Source organism: Poeciliopsis prolifica, unplaced genomic scaffold (genome assembly GCF_027474105.1).
Source record: "Poeciliopsis prolifica strain line A6 unplaced genomic scaffold, Auburn_PproV2 SCAFFOLD037, whole genome shotgun sequence".
Taxonomy (NCBI): Eukaryota; Metazoa; Chordata; class Actinopteri; order Cyprinodontiformes; family Poeciliidae; genus Poeciliopsis; species Poeciliopsis prolifica.
This window is the reverse complement of record NW_026562412.1, coordinates 1,012,375-1,028,274: the sequence shown is the minus strand read 5'-3', so window position 1 is coordinate 1,028,274 and position 15,900 is coordinate 1,012,375. Positions and strand designations below refer to the sequence as shown.

The following is a 15,900-nucleotide window of genomic DNA, read 5'->3' as shown; positions in this document are numbered from 1 at the left end:
CTGTCAACCATTTGCTTTATGTTCTTAAGTGAGTTTATTCTTAAATGTTGCCAATGTTCTATTTTCTATAGCCTTAGCAGATAATTTCAACCTGCTGTTCAGTCTTAAAGTTTCAGCCCTCATTCCCAGTCCTCGTTACAAGCATAAATAACCACACTTTCAACATTTTCGTCATTTATTTTTACAGAGTTGATAGCAGTGATGTACAAAGTGTAACAGAAGTAGGTTGTTTGGTTATCCAACTATAAATCTGTTTTAAACAGGAGATTTTGCCCTCGTTTCCACCCAAGTTGGATTAATTACCTTAGTACCAGGACCAGGACTCTGGTTGTGGTTCTTAGGACCAGAACTCTCACTTGCAAGACCCAGGCTTTGACTGTGGTTAGCTAGTGTTAGCATAACTCTCACTGCTGCTGCCAACATGTTTTTCTCTTTTCTGCTTCCAGCATGCGTAGATGATGATCATTCCAAACAGCACACAAACAGAAGCTAAAATGTAGGTAATTGTACCCTGAGACCCGTTTACCTCCCTCTCCTTTCTCTCCTTTGTAAGCTTTACATGGTACCGGATCACGGCCATCCTGTGCTTTCTTCCTTTAACTACTTCCACTGTCTCACAGGTGTAAAGGCCTTCATCAGTGAAGGAAGGTGTTAAAACGAGTCCCTGGCTGAGCAGAATGTGTCGGGGACCGGGCTCAAGGATGTTACCAGAGAAGCTCCAGCTGATGGGGAGATTGGTGTCAGGGGAGCAGGGGAGGAACTGTGCCACGTCAACTGTGAGGTGGATGTCGATAATCTTCTTTGACACTGTGGGAGAAGCCAAAGCAGCCATAAAAATTCTCCTACTACTCTCCTCACTAAGGTAAAGGTGTGTAAAGAGCTTTATGTGGGGAATACTTGCAATGAGAGTTTGGGCAGATTCCAACATCACCATCAGTGAGGTTCTGGATCCTGCAACAAATGAATTCAATCCTCTGATTATAAATGTAGCACACAGTGAACATGTCTTAGTTAGTGTGACATACATGGAGAGGTTTGAAGCACCAGCAACAGCAGCACACAGGCCTCTGAGACGGTCCCAGCCACAGTATGGATCTCTGGCTGTAAGGCAGTCGGCACAGGATGTGTAGCGGCTGCAGTCCCTCACACTGAGCTGAGCAACAGCAGTTCTAGTTGCACTGTACAGCTGACCCTGCAGATCATCAGAGTTCAAAGGTCAGCTCCAGGTCCATTTAGTCTACAGACATGTAGCTGTAACCTACACTTCTAGAGGAGAGCTGAAGGAAGCGAATGGGCTGAGGATCCTGAAACAGCTGCAACTCCTCAATGATTCGCCCTCCATCATCACCAGACCACACCGCCTTCTGCAGCCAACCAGAGTCTGAAGGACAGAACCAGAGGTTAACTCTGCGTGCCATTTGGAAAGTTACAATGATGATTTAACAGCAATATCTTTGGGTTATTTAATCTATCAAAGAAATTGTAACCACTACATTATTCATTCATACATTTAGTGTGCACACTAAATATTTATATTATTTAGATTATTTACATCCTAAATATTTAGGTCGAAACTAAATGGAGACATGGAATTACCAAATAATTAAATTCTTTATTGAACAAAAATTTTTTTTTAAATAAACCACATTCAATTTCCAACGTAGTTTGCCCTGCATTCAGTTGAACTGTTATTCTCAAGTTGCAACATCAACTGTCTTTGTTGCTCAAATCTTAAGGTGCGCATTAAAGTGACAAGATTAAGTGCTCTTGGTTCAAAAGTTGGTCATTGTGACGACTGTGGCGGTATGGCAGAGTTGTCATCTTGCGATTGGAAGGTTTAAAGTTCAATTCCAGCTTCCTCCTGCCACATGTCGATGTTCCTCTGGGCAAATTAAGTCTATCAAAGAAATTGATAGACGTAATTGCCTACCGGTCTGCATATTAGTGTATAAATGTGTGTGCATTTGTGAGTGAATGGGTGAATGTGTTTTGTAGTGTAAAGCACTTTGAGTGGTCATAATGGCTGAAAAAGTGTCATATGAGTTACAGTTAGGGCCAGAAATATTTGGACAGTGACACAGGTTTTGTTATTTTAGCTGTTGACAAAAATATGTTCAGAAATACAATTTATATATAATATGGGCTGAAAGTGCACACTCCCAGCTGCAATATGAGAGTTTCCACATCCAAATCGGAGAAAGAGTTTAGGAATCATAGCTCTGTAATGCAGAGCCTCCTCTTTTTCAAGGGACCAAAAGTAATTGGACAATGGACTCCAAAGGCTGCAAGTAAATCAAAAGGCCTTTCCCTCGTTAACCTGTAATCAAGTAAGTAGTTAAAAGGTCTGGGGTTGTTTCCAGGTGTGTGGTTTTGCATTTGGAAGCTGTTGCTGTGACCAGACAACATGCGGTCAAAGGAGCTCTCAATTGAGGTGAAGCAGAACATCCTGAGGCTGAAAAAAAGGGAAAAATCCATCAGAGAGATAGCAGACATGCTTGGAGTAGCAAAATCAACAGTCTGGTACATTCTGAGGAAAAAGGAATTGACTGCTGAGCTTGGGAACTCAAAAAGGCCTGGGCGTCCACGGAAGACAACAGTAGTGGATGATCGCCGCATACTTTCTTTGGTGAAGAAGGACCCGTTCACAACATCAACTGAGGTCCAGAACACTCTCAGGGAAGTAGGTGTATCTGTCTCTAAGTCAACAGTAAAGAGAAGACTCCATGAAAGCAAATACAAAGGGTTCACATGTAGATGCAAACCATTCATCAATTCCAAAAATAGACAGGCCAGAGTTAAATTTGCCCAAAAACACCTCAAGAAGCCAGCCCAGTTCTGGAAAAGTATTCTATGGACAGATGAGACAAAGATCAACCTGTACCATAATGATGGGAAGAAAAACGTTTGGAGAAGAAAGGGAACGGCACATGATCCAAGGCACACCACATCCTCTGTAAAACATGGTGGAGGCAACGTGATGGCATGGGCATGCATGGCTTTCAATGGCACTGGGTCACTTGTGTTTATTGATGACATAACAGCAGACAAGAGTAGCCGGATGAATCTGAAGTGTACCGGGATATACTGTCAGCCCAGATTCAGCCAAATGCTGCAAAGTTGATTGGACGGCGCTTCACAGTACAGATGGATAATGACCCCAAGCATACAGCCAAAGCTACCCAGGAGTTCATGAGAGCAAAAAGGTGGAATATTCTGCAATGGCCAAGTCAATCACCAGATCTTAACCCAATTGAGCATGCATTTCACTTGCTCAAATCCAGACTTCAGACGGAAAGACCCACTAACAAGCAAGACCTGAAGGCTGAAGCTGTAAAGGCCTGGCAAAGCATTAAGAAGGAGGAAACCCAGCGTTTGGTGATGTCCATGGGTTCCAGACTTAAGGCAGTGATTGCCTCCAAAGGATTCACAACAAAATATTGAGAAAAAACTTTTTTGTTTGGGTTATGTTTATATGTCCAATTACTTTTGAGCTCCTAAAATGTGGAGTGTTTGTAAACAAATGTGTACAATTCCTACATTTTCTATCAGATATTTTTGTTCAACCCTTTAAATTAAACGTTACAATCTGCACTTGAATTCTGTTGTAGAGGTTTCATTTCAAATCCAATGCGGTGGCATGCAGAGCCCAACTCACAAATATTGTGTTACTGTCCAAATGTTTCTGGCCCTAACTGTAAGTCCATTTATTATTGCAAAACATTTTTGAACACATTTGCAACTGAAATAGCCTTCAAGTTCTCCTTCTAACAACAGCCATCAGTGTCTAAACCATACTGCTTACCTTTTTAAAATAATTACTCTTTAGTGGAATAATATAAGAATGGAATAAACTGAGGATGCCTCAGAACAAGTAAACGTAATAGAGAGATCCCTCCATTTAAAGAATGGATATCGTAGATAATGTAATATTTAGGTTGAGTTAAATATTTAATTTGGTACTATTGCAGTTAAAAAAATAATAAATAACATGATGAAAAGATGACATTGAAAAGTTAACCACTTCTTTCTCAATGACATGCTAAATTAATCAGTATAATACATAATGTAACGAATGGAACCCCAAAGATATCTGTTATATTCACAGAGTGAAACTGGTAATGTAGCTGTTTTGCATTTACTAATACAGCCATTGTCCACACTGATCCTGCCAACGGCAAGATGTAAGTCATTATTTATGGTCCCGTTACTTACTGTTGCTAATAAACATGACGTTGTAATGCTGTCCATCCAGAGATGTTACTTTGTCAACAACAATTTTAGAGAACTGGGCCGTAGACTGGACCAGCAGGGGCCTCCCAGTGATCGGCATCACTCCTCCCTCCATCAGAGGGTGGTTTTTTGCAAATACAAGGGTTGAATCTGGGATGTCGAGAGAGGTCTTCACATTCTTGGCTCGCATTTCATCATTAATACACTGATAATACAGATCAGAGATCACATGAGGTGGATTATTTTCATTACTACTATTTCACATCAGTTTAGGTTTGGTGCTTACTGAACGAGGGTAGGTGTAGCTCTCTTTTCCTAAGTCCTTCACCCAACCTCCAGAAATTATCTCTTCCAGAAGATTCCCCCTGTAAACTTGCTGGATGTCTGATAGCTTGTAGGCACAGACAGCAGACTGACTGCATGAACTGGATGTAGAGTTGAATGGCCTGTGAATGAGGTTTTGTTAATTCCAGTTCAGGAACAGTTGTCTTTGTTTCTGAACCATCATCTTTGTGACAAGATGGCAGTGCAATACGGGTTTGTGTCACAAACTGGAACAGGTTTCAAATAAAATGTGAAATCTACATTCATAAAACTGGTGGTGGGAAAGTGACAGTGGAGGGGGAGTTACTGAGCTTCATTGTTACAAAAATGAGAACTTTGTCTCAGGACGAAATGGTTTTTTTAGCCTCAAACAATTTCTCCTCTGAGTGGATTGATGAGTTAGAGACAATTGTTTGAATTATGAACAACTTCAATGTATTGCATCAAACCCAAAGCCGCTCAAAAGGACTGTTTCAGTGTGCTTAACGATTATAGTGAAAACATACTGAGATTTGTTTCGCACTTTTGGATGTACTTCTACAAGAAGGGTGGCGCAGGTGAGCCTGGAAATGTCTCGCCTAAGGAAGATCTTGGAAACTCAGGCCACTGTTGATGAGAACCTGGAAGCGGTAGTGACAGCTCTGGATTGCCGGATGACTAAAGTCGAGAACTGTGACTCGTACGGTCAAGTGCAACGGGCCAGTGTAATGTGAACACATTGCGAGGAAGTGTCACAGGAGCTGAGTACATCTGCTCACCACTCGCAAGTACAGCTGTTGGAGAATCTGCCAAAATCCTTGACAAGAACCAAAGTAGTAAAGACTGGGATAGAAAAGATATACGCTATAAAGCACAGGAACGAAGTGTTTATTGACGATGCATAATGTTGACAGAGCCAAAAGATGGCAATAACTGGTACCAGCAATGATAAAAACATCTTTTTGGTCAAAATTAGGTTGGTGAGTGTTTTTGGAACATAATTTGTACTTAATCTCGACACTTGACACCTTATGCTCTTTTCTGGCTCAAAAAGTGGGGAAGCCGGTGACATGTCAAAAAATCGATTCCAATCTTGAAATTTTTAAGATTCTTTGAGTTCCGGACAGTCCTGTGGAACAGTTCCCCCTTTACTTTGATGTTCTTTGGACCCCGACTTTTAAGTGGACTGCGTCAGCTTCATTTTATGAAAACAGGTCTGCCAAGAGAAGTTCAAAGGAGCTCTACTAAAGCACAGAGAAGGTTCAACGTGTCTCATGTCACTGCTGAATGTGAAGATGTGATGGACATGTATGACCCACATCTGTGGGTCATACAGTTCAATATTTGTTAATCATTTGATTTGATTCTACCTTGATAGTAGTCTGGTTCTATCCAGTAAGGTGTTACTACCTGTTCCTCATGGCTAGATAAGTTCAGCTGATACTCACCAGTCCACAGACTCAATGAGGATTTATTATGAGCTCTCTACTTCTGATCGTCTGCCTCTTTCTCTATCTGTAAATATTGCGAATATACCTGCTGTTCAGTCTGCTTACAATAGTGAAAACGAGACTGGTCTAATCTGACTGAGAAGGACTTTGATGTATATTTAGCTGAGTCTCGCTCTTTGCTGAATGATATTGAGCTGCCACGGGATGCTGTCGCAAGTTGTTACATTAACTGTAAAGACCCACTACATGGTGTAGTCTTGCAACTTGTATGACAATATTTTGAAGTCTTGTCGTGTCTCCAGTAGGGCATTGCATAAGACTAAGCTGAGGAAAGCAAAAACAGGCTGGAAGGGTCAGGAGCTTCATGCTGAGGCCAAGCGGACCTTTAAGGCTGGCGTTGGCAGAAGACGATCTTCTGTTTGAGAATACGAAACGGGCAAATGCAAATTTTAAATATGCCCTAGGTTTTATTAAAAGAAATGAGAATAAACTGAAATTTAATTTGCTTGCAAGACAAATTCAAAAGGACTGCACACATGATTTCTTGACGGAAAGAAAGAATATGAATAATTATTAAACAGGTCTGCCAACTAATATTGATGGCGTACATGGAGCAAATTGCTCAGATGTGGCAGAAGCATTATTATGAACCGTTTAACTAGGTTAATATCTCCCTGTTTATGGCAGACAAGATTACACATGAGCATGTGAAAGTTTCAGGTCAAGAAATGTATAATGCAGTGATGATCCTAGAGAACCATAAGGCTTGTGGTATGGATGAGATGTCTGCTCAGCACTTCAAATGTTCAAGAGGAGAACTCTTGCCTTTGCTTACTCTGAGTTTTACTGGGTTTTTAGTCCATGGCACTTTACCTGATTCACTTTTAGCTTTTATATTAGTGGCTATTTTAAAGGATAAAGCTGAAAAAACTAGAAAGTGCATTTCTTATGAAAATGCAAGTGTAAATGCTGAATAGTTTTGGTGAAAATGGCAAAAGTGTTTGAAGCCGGCCTGACACATGAACTGTGAAACACAAGACATTTCATATTGTAAATCTCAATTGTGCCACAGGATGTAGCTGCTTCCCCCATTTCTATGGGATGAAAAACTCATAAAAAGTATGAAGATTATGAATATCAAGAGATACAGTTCGCATTAGGAGAGCAAGCTGAATGGAAATAATGCCACAAAGTCGGTAGGAGAAGAAGCGCGGCAATAAAAGAGCACCCAGAATAATAAAAATAAAAAAAGAATGAAGAGGAACAGGAACTCAAGAGTATGAATGACTACAGCATTCACACTAATTATCGGCCAGTGTACTATCCAAGGTTCTGGAGAGGATTGTATCAAGTAAGGTAGAACATTTTCTCCTTACTTCAGATAACCAGTTTGGTTTTAAATCGCAGCATGGCAGAGATATGTATGTCTTTGCTTTAAAAGAGATTTTAGATTTGTAGAATAGGCACAACTCTAAAATATTTTGTTTTATTGATGCCTTGAAGGCTTTTGATTGGGTTAATCATAAAACATTTTGTAAGCAACACAACAGAGGGGTTCCTTAATCTGTTTGAATTTTTTCCTTGTGGTACACTCCTCAGGTAATGTACATAAGTTGGGTTAATTTTTTGTCTGCTCCTTTTAAAATAAGGAACAGGGTGAGACTGGGAAGTATTTTGTCTCCTCTTCTTTTTAATGTATAGTTGGATGATTTATCAAAGTGGCTACAGCACTGTGGGACAGGATGTGTTGTTGATGGGACCATAATTAACCATCTGATGTATGCCGATAATTTAGTTTTTTTAGTCCTTGTTGGTCTTCAAGAATTATTAAGGACTTGCTCACAGAATGGTCAACAGTATGACATTATGTGCAATTCATTGAAAAGTAATATTATCATTACAAGAACCAAGGAGAATCAGAAGTTGGTACTTCCTGACTTATCCCTATCTGGAACAAGTCAGAGTCTACTGCTGTCAGATATTTGAGACATTATATAACTGATGATCTGACTGATGATATGGACATTTAAAGACAACTTTGTTGAATGCACAAGCTGACATGCTGGTATGCAAGTTTGTGATGTGTTCTGTCTCAGTGAAAGTAGCTCTTTTGAAAGTATTTTGCTGAGTCCAGGCAGACCTTTAAATATTTTAAATTTGATGTGATTCTATCTTGATAGTGAAAGTAGCTCTTTTGAAAGTATTTTGCTGAGTCCAGGCAGACCTTTAAATATTTTGTATTTTGTACTCCTCTGTATACTGCTCACTTCTGGAGACAGTATAAACAAAGCAGTTTACAGAAACTCAAAGTGGCATATAATGATGGAATGAGGATGCTGCTCAGGATTCCAAGATGGACTAGTGCTAGTCAGGTATTTGTTGGTGTCTCCACTTTTTATGCTGTCTTACAAAAACTTGTGAACAGGTTTATGTGGAGGCTGTATTTCTACAAACATCATTCAGATACTAACAGATATTTCACAAAGCTCAGTCATGTTGTCCAGTCCAGAATGTGGAATCACTGGCGATTGAGACTTTCTGTTAATCAGTGACTTGTATGTGTGATTATTATCTTGCTATATGATTGTTTCAACTTTATAAATTGTACACACTTTATACTTCCAAATATGCTTTTTAGTTTTAGTAATGCCAGCGGAGGAAATTAAGGGAGCCGTTTGGTCCTTCTTGACTGTGCCACCAGGAAGCAGCTGCTTCTCCATTATCAAGAGTCCAGACCCTCTGTAGTAGCATTGCTCCCAGGAATTCAGCTTCATAAGTTTAATTTTCTTTCAAAGGTTTCAGATGTACTCTCCAGAAAAATCCTTGATTAGGCAAATTTTCTACAAATGTCTGGAAATTGACAGGGGTCATTTACTCTAACTGTGGCAACTGAACATCAAAATCAATTTATTTTCATCACTGTACAGTCACAAAGCTACATACGATGAGGTTAATATTCTGAATTCTGCACATTGAAACATTACTTACGGACTTAGGGTGAATGTTGCATAGAAGAGGCTCTCTGTCACATTATTTTCATCATTGACAAGAAAGACACTCTGCAACAGAGATATTGAACCTTTCTCTCCAAACGGGCAGTCTAAACGGGCTTTCAGGAAAGAAGTCCACTTTTTCTCCGAAACTACAAAGCCTCCCAAGTCACCCTGAATAAACACAAATATCAAACATTAAAGCTGCAATATGTCATCGTCATAAAAATATTTTTATGGATAATCTCTATCGTGAGTGAGCCGCTGCATCCTATCTTTTAAGGATGTAGCTTCAAAAAAATATAGCTCTGTCTTTTGCCTATGCTCTCATTGCAACCTCGAAACAATTACCCAGAGCCAGGAGGAGGGTCTTGGTGCTTTCAGTCATTCATTTGTGAGGCGCCTCAAAGCCCACCCTCTCTCCTTGCTTTCGGCTGTGCTGCAGCTGAGCTACTTAGCCCATAAGCTAGTTAGCATGGGGATAGATGATGAGCATGTGAATGAGAATTATTGGCAATGCTAAGACTTTCCTCCAGTCTCCAATTGGCTGTTTTGGGTCCGGGTGGCTCAGGAGCGGTTCTTTTCTTCAGATATTAGTAGGAAAGAAAACATGTGGAGGAGATCCATCTTTTCACAGCTTATCCTCTTACATACTGTCACAACATGGTGACAATTTTATGAAATATGCTAAAAATAACTTACTTTACACAATCGTGCAACTCTCGACAAACGGAGGTTGCTGCGTCGTTCCTCCACGGCAATCTCAGTAAAGAACACGAATAAATTGTCATCCTCTCTGTTTTCTGAACTTTTGCTGGTTTCAGCAACGTTTATGGAAATCATGATGGGGTCTGAGTTCATAACATTGAAAATTATGGAGTTACATGTCACAGGATAGAATCTGAAGTAAAAGAACCTTTAACTGGGTCAAGCTGTCAACTTACCATTGAACCAAGATATTTTATCTTCAGTATAGAGGTAATTGCGTCCGGTTCTCAGGAAAGCCTGTCTTCCCATGAAGTCTACAGAACCAGCCGCATATAATGTGTTTTCTGTTGTGAGCAGAAAAATTTACAATTCTCTTGGGTGTGTTTGTTCAAAGGTAAAAACTTTACATCTCGTATACACAGCAATACCTGTTGAGGCTTTGAGCAACTTGCTAAAACTAGTGTGCAGTATTAAACCATGTTTGTATCAATGGTAGCTCTTCTTCTCTTCGGTGTTTCTGTTAGCTTGGTGCAGCTCGATTCTCTTGCTACTGGTAGCTGCATCGCATCAGTTCAGTGATACACTGGCTAACGGCCTTGCTGTGATTCACTTTTCAGGCCATAGGGGTCTGGTTGTCAAATATTTTATGTCCTATTCAGTGTTTTTATATGTTTTGGCAGTTCTGTAGTCGTGTTAAAGCAGGAATATAGATACAACTTTTAAATATCAGGAAAAGTGTTTTAATGTTTTTGTGGATGCTGCATGCTACCATGGAAGGACAACAGTATATTAGTCTTAAAAACATAATTAATAAAATCAGAAAAAATTTATCCCTCAAAAAAATGAACCCATTTAAATAAAGAAATCCTTCCATGGGTGATGCCACGATAGAGAGCATTAATTTTAGAGAGCATTAAGGGATTAATGTGGGAATATTTCGGCTGCAGTGAGAAGACAGATGGCATCTTTGCAGAATAATGGTGTTCTGAGAGTAAAACGTGTTTACGGACAGCAGCAACCAGACAGGCGAATTATAATTTTATACAGCTGCCATTGGTAGCTGTTTTGTCTCTTGCTCCAGTTTCCTATTTTTTTCATCTAGTTACAATCCTGCAGCTCAAAGTCCAAGTACTGCTAATTTGTTGAAGCATCAAGAAGAGAGCGAACTCTCAGAAGTAGGAGGAGTTCAAGTTCACTGGTTGATGTTTTATGCAGGTCAGATCAAATGTACAACTATGAAGATGTAGGAGAACAACTAAACATTTTATATGATGACGTTTCTCAATGCTCAATGAGATGAACACTGAGGGACATGAGAGAAAGTGTTGCACCAACCATTCATCAGGGAGACAAAGTCTTCATGGGGGTCAAAGGGTGCTCTCCCCCTGCCCTCTGAAGTTGTGGTTTCCATGCTGACTTTTCCTCCTTTGAACAACTGAAGAAACATTAAATAATCTAGAATATTTAGAAATGGTGTTACTTATTTTCCATGCATTTGCTTTAATTCTGACTATTGAATCAAAAAACCAAGAGAACAGTATAAAATCTCTGTGCAGCCTGTTTTACATCCTTTAATGCCATTATTTTATTACAATAAATAAAATTCTGCCAACACAGTTAAAACCCAGTGCATCTTCCTAGCTGATGGGTCTGTGTCACTAGTCCAGCCTTAAGTCTCACATACGTGGAAACAAGCACTGTATATTTTTGTGATAGATGAATATAAATGTGTGTCCACATGACATGGTGCAGCATCATACAAAAGGGTGCAGTAAATATGCCTGTACAATTTGCCAATTAGGTGTCGCTATGTAGTGATATTGTAAAACAGAAACCTCAGTGCTGCTTCCTGGTTTAAAATGATGTTGCGCCTCATGTATATGTGTGTTGTGCCTCAGGATTGTGTATAAATGAAATGAAGTACAGTGATTCCACATCCTGGATGACAAAAAGCTTTTGCCTTTGTGTCCCTGGGGCCTGCATTATGAGAGGAACCTACCAGGTGTGTGCACAGAGGTTTGAATGCCCGGGTTCCACACGTGAAGATTCTGCTGTCATTCAGAGTGTGCAGTGTCGTGATGTAATTTTCACAGTCCTGTTAGAAGAACCGTTGTTTCTCCAAAAACATTTTAAGAAAATATTTTCTCATGTGAATGTGCTCAAATGTACCTCTTTGCTCTTGCCTTTTAACACGCATGCAGATTTTTCTCCAGAGGTCACTCTCCATTCAATCTGAAACAAAACAGATCAGGACGTTTTTTGCTGTTACAACAGACGACTCATTACTTAACCAATGGCACCCTCCAGTATCCCTAAGTATTGTGTGCACTGTTCAGGTTCGCAAACCCGTTCCACCCAAGCCCAGTTCCTACCTCGCCGGTCTTTTCAGCGATGTCATCCAAACGGAGCGTGATGACTTTTCCTCTGGCTCCGATGAAGAGCAGACCGATGTCTTCTCTCACCAGCAGGGAGCTCAAACCATTAAAGTCAGGCTCCTTAAACAGCTTCAGCTTAACATCTGAGGGAAAGAATCCAACCGGCATCCTCAGGCTACTTTACAAATCAGATATTTACCTCAGTGTGACGTTACTGTATGCCATTCTCAATGTTTTGACATTGACACACATGGACTCGGACTATCAATTCGAGACTTCTGAGTTTAGTTTACTCCCTGTATTTCACTTTGAGATTAGAATAAAAAACGTAGAAAGCATTTTTGTCGACAGGGTGTGAATACTTCTGCATTGATCTGGACATTTCAAAGGTGCTGCAGAGATGCCTCACCTGAGAAGGAAATGCTCCGGCGGGGTTTCAGGCTTTGGGCCAATCGTCCACTCATAATGATCAGGACATAAAGGAGCGCTACCTTACTGTTCATCATACCCTCAGACAGGAAATGAAGAAAAACACATTTTAAATAACAGTTATGGAAACAGCAGTGGAAATGGCCATGATAATACAAATCAGAATTGGGTCACTTCAAGCTGCAATGTGAACGCAGCCAAGAAGTATTCTGACACTTTTTGTGAATGATTTATTAGGCTGTGTTTACACTGCAGCTTGAATTGACCCGTGCAAATGACCTGGAAGTGTCCCAATTGCCCAGCAGAGGGCGCAATAATGCCTGCGTTCTCAGTCTTCTCCCAACCTCTATGAAAAGAAGAAGTGCTCAGTGTTTGGGGGAAGCAAACATGTATGCTAACAGTGGAGCATAGCTTACACATCTGCAGCATATTAACAACTTAATCCTCATAGGCCGCCATGTTTGTTGTTAGTCTTCCCGCTTGTGTATCAGGATGCAGAATAATGACGTTTGGCAAGTATCAGTGACATTCAGGTGGGATAAATGCAACCTGGATATTAGGTCGCGTTTGAATCAGATACGTATGGGATACCCAAGTGGCCAGGGTTGCATTCAAAAATAATCCGACCTTTGTTCTTCAGACTGTCATGAAAAGATCGTATACAGGTGGCGTTACTTCAAAAAGATTGGAATTGGGACAGTTCAGGCTGCATTGTGAACCAAGCCTTAGATTTCTGTTTGGATTTAAGCTGTTTGTTTGTAAATAAAATATTACATTACTGAAAACATCAATACGTTTAAGAAGTGCATTATCAAAAATGGTCGACTTAGACATTTAATTTTTTTAAATTAAACAAGATGTGATTGCTTACCTGTGATGGATGGCTATGTAAAGGCAATTTACTTCTGATAACATTTTTGAAAGGACACTGCAACAAAGATTTGGTTCTGAGCCGAAAGTTCTGCATCAACTGGAAAGAAGAGTTATTCCCCATTAGATATTAGAATGTTTCTTTTTAAAATAAACATGTTTTGGTTTCTCATAGTTATCAGAAGTAAATTGCCTCTATATAACCACCCATAATAGCCTCAGCTGAAGCTAGGCTATCTGATAGCTATATTGTCTGTATTAAACAGGAAATAAACTGTTATTTTTAACATCATAGAAGTTGTGTTTGTTTTTCTTCATTTCCTGTCGAGGTCATGATGATGAGTCATGTAGCGCTGCTTTATGTTCTGGTGATTATGAGTGAAGTTTCAGCCCAAATCCTGAAACCCTGCTGGAGAGTTTTCCTCGCAGGTGAGGTATCTCTGCAACAGCAGTCAATCCAACCTAGAGATTCACAAACCCACCAACAAAATGGAATTAAGAAGTTTTATTGACATGAAAGAATTAAAGTTCTTTGGTGCTCGAACACCAGCAAAAGACAGTGCTGTGGACTACGATAAGCTTGGACAAGCAGTTTGCAATGACGATTTAAGAGGTCTTCTCCCATTCACTGGTGGTAGAGGTCAGAGAATGGATGGAAGCCTGAAGGAGGCGGGTGCTTAGAGTTGGAGAAGGGACAGAGGTGGGTTGATTATGGCTGGTTAACCATCAACTGTTTATGTAATCCTGTAAACAGTCAGTGATTTCCAGGCTCAGTTCTATAACCCTGTTTGGGATAGGATCAATTCAAAATATAGCAATAAGAACTGAGAAAGCCATTTCATCATCTGTACTAACTGAATAATCATCTCTTAATTGCAGCTTTTTAAGTGAGAATAGAAAGCATAAAAAATTATAAAATTTTTCATAATTCACTAAACTGTAAAAGGTTTTTCCTGGGAGAAATTGATTCTTGAGAATATTTGGGAATCAAGGCAAACACCAGAAATATGCTCCGATATTAACCCCAAATATATAGAATATTTTTTTAATAAGCTTTCAACTGTCATATGCATTGGCCATTACTGTTTAGTATTTGTGGGAGATTTCAACTAAATCAGCCTTCTATCACCTGAATGTTATGATTTCTGGTGGTGAGGTAGATGCAGTGGACCCAAATATGCTTATACTGATATTAAAATTTTCTGAATGTTGCTACATATATTCTTCAGTATTTTTCAAAGACAATTATTTCAAGTTTAGTTATCTATTACTGCCATCTTGTGGCAGCATCTAGATTTTGAGTATTTGAAAACAATTCAGCAAGAACAGTCATTAGCTCCTCATCATTTAGTGCTGTGTATCAGAGTGGTCTAGTTTCTATTGTTAACTCATTATTTCAAGTCTCTTGAAAGAGTTGTTGATGCTGACGGCTGTGAGCAGGAAGCATTTCCTGTAGCAGCCTGTGTTACAACCTCTGACTGAAGATACTGTTTTTCTGAGACAGTCTTGTGACAAGGATGCTCAGGGTTGGTCATTCTCTTCCATAATGAACATTATTGGTGGTTCATACTAATAATAATTATTTGAGTGTGTGCTTTCTTAGCTTTGATTAAAGTAATGACTGATTTTTCTCACACATGAATTCAGGTGACAGCTTGAAAGAAGGCAGAAATGTCACCTGGCTGAATACGTCAAACTTAAAAGCCGAAGCTCAGGAGGAACAGTGTAAAGAGTTTTTGTATGGCAGTAATCAGGATTATTAGTTGCAATGTACGGCTAGTACGGGGCCATACATGGTTCTTCATGGTCTCTTTCAATTTGATCTTTTTATGTTGTGTCATTGTGATTAGGGTTAACGACCTGCCTTTACTACAGTATTACAGACCACTTAGAAATACATGAAAATCAAGCATTAATGGACAAAACTTGACTAAGTTCAATAAATCAAGCTGATGCTTCTGCAGGATTTTTAAATATTTTTTAAACAAGTGGTTAATCCACGCACTAAATCCCGTAGATGACCCCCTTCAAGTGGAAACTCCTAGGAGGTACATTTAACCAACATAATAAGTTACTATACTTTTTGTGTGCTTCATCAAATTTTGAATAACATTGGAAGTACTCCTACATCAGTAGCTCTGTTTATTATTTTTACATCAATGATTGCCTGGCCAATTAATGTGACAGAGTAGATCCTCTTAACCACTGACAAATGTGTCAGAACCACATGAACTGAGCTGGTTTTGTCAGCTTTAGCTAAGTTTTTTCTCAATAAAATGACTTCTCATATATCAAGATGTTCTGGTAAAATTGCATCTTTATTCTGCTAATGTGACTGCATTCTCATGATTACTTGTACTTAAAAATACTTGTAGCCTGAGCATAATACTCCATTATAGAACCTACAGAAGGGATGATTGAAATAAAGCCACTTTGTGAAAGTATTTTTTTTTAAGAAAAGAAAATGGAGTGTTGGGTGATTACATTTAAATCTGGTAGAAATAAAACTTAATTTGTATCATCGAACACATATTGGTATGTTGA

At 39.4% G+C, this 15,900-nt stretch overlaps 1 protein-coding gene across 4 annotated transcripts; it reads right to left on the bottom strand.

Moving 5' to 3' along the window:
• Positions 1–175: 175 nt before the first annotated feature.
• Positions 176–13,407, bottom strand: LOC129374875 (semaphorin-4E-like). Of its 4 annotated transcripts, XM_055053555.1 has the most exons (16): positions 12,903–13,067; positions 12,766–12,832; positions 12,467–12,552; positions 12,055–12,200; positions 11,852–11,914; positions 11,682–11,777; positions 11,018–11,117; positions 9,919–10,026; positions 9,677–9,825; positions 8,973–9,148; positions 4,517–4,676; positions 4,213–4,435; positions 1,263–1,381; positions 1,026–1,192; positions 902–951; positions 176–807 (listed from the first exon to the last, which is right to left on the bottom strand). In XM_055053555.1, the coding sequence occupies exons 3-16, from the start codon at positions 12,519–12,521 to the stop codon at positions 383–385; spliced, it is 2,037 nt and encodes a 678-aa protein (XP_054909530.1). In that variant the 5' UTR covers positions 12,522–12,552; positions 12,766–12,832; positions 12,903–13,067; the 3' UTR covers positions 176–382. The 4 variants fall into 4 exon arrangements, with proteins under 4 accessions (XP_054909530.1, XP_054909529.1, XP_054909531.1 ...); XM_055053554.1 differs by lacking the exons at positions 12,766–12,832; positions 12,903–13,067 and adding an exon at positions 13,358–13,407 and having other exon boundaries at positions 12,467–12,566; XM_055053556.1 differs by lacking the exons at positions 12,766–12,832; positions 12,903–13,067 and adding an exon at positions 13,358–13,400.
• Between the last annotated feature and the right edge of the window lie 2,493 nt (positions 13,408–15,900).

Bases quoted from the DNA above. Each gene is read 5' to 3' on its own strand.
- LOC129374875 (XM_055053554.1), bottom strand. From the start codon at position 12,563: ATGATGAACAGTAAGGTAGCGCTCCTTTATGTCCTGATCATTATGAGT. The intron at 9,826-9,918 runs GTAAGTTGACAG...TTATGAACTCAG, and splicing joins TAAAATATCTTGGTTCAATG to ACCCCATCATGATTTCCATA. The intron at 1,193-1,262 runs GTAGGTTACAGC...GATGATCTGCAG, and splicing joins TTCAGCTCTCCTCTAGAAGT to GGTCAGCTGTACAGTGCAAC.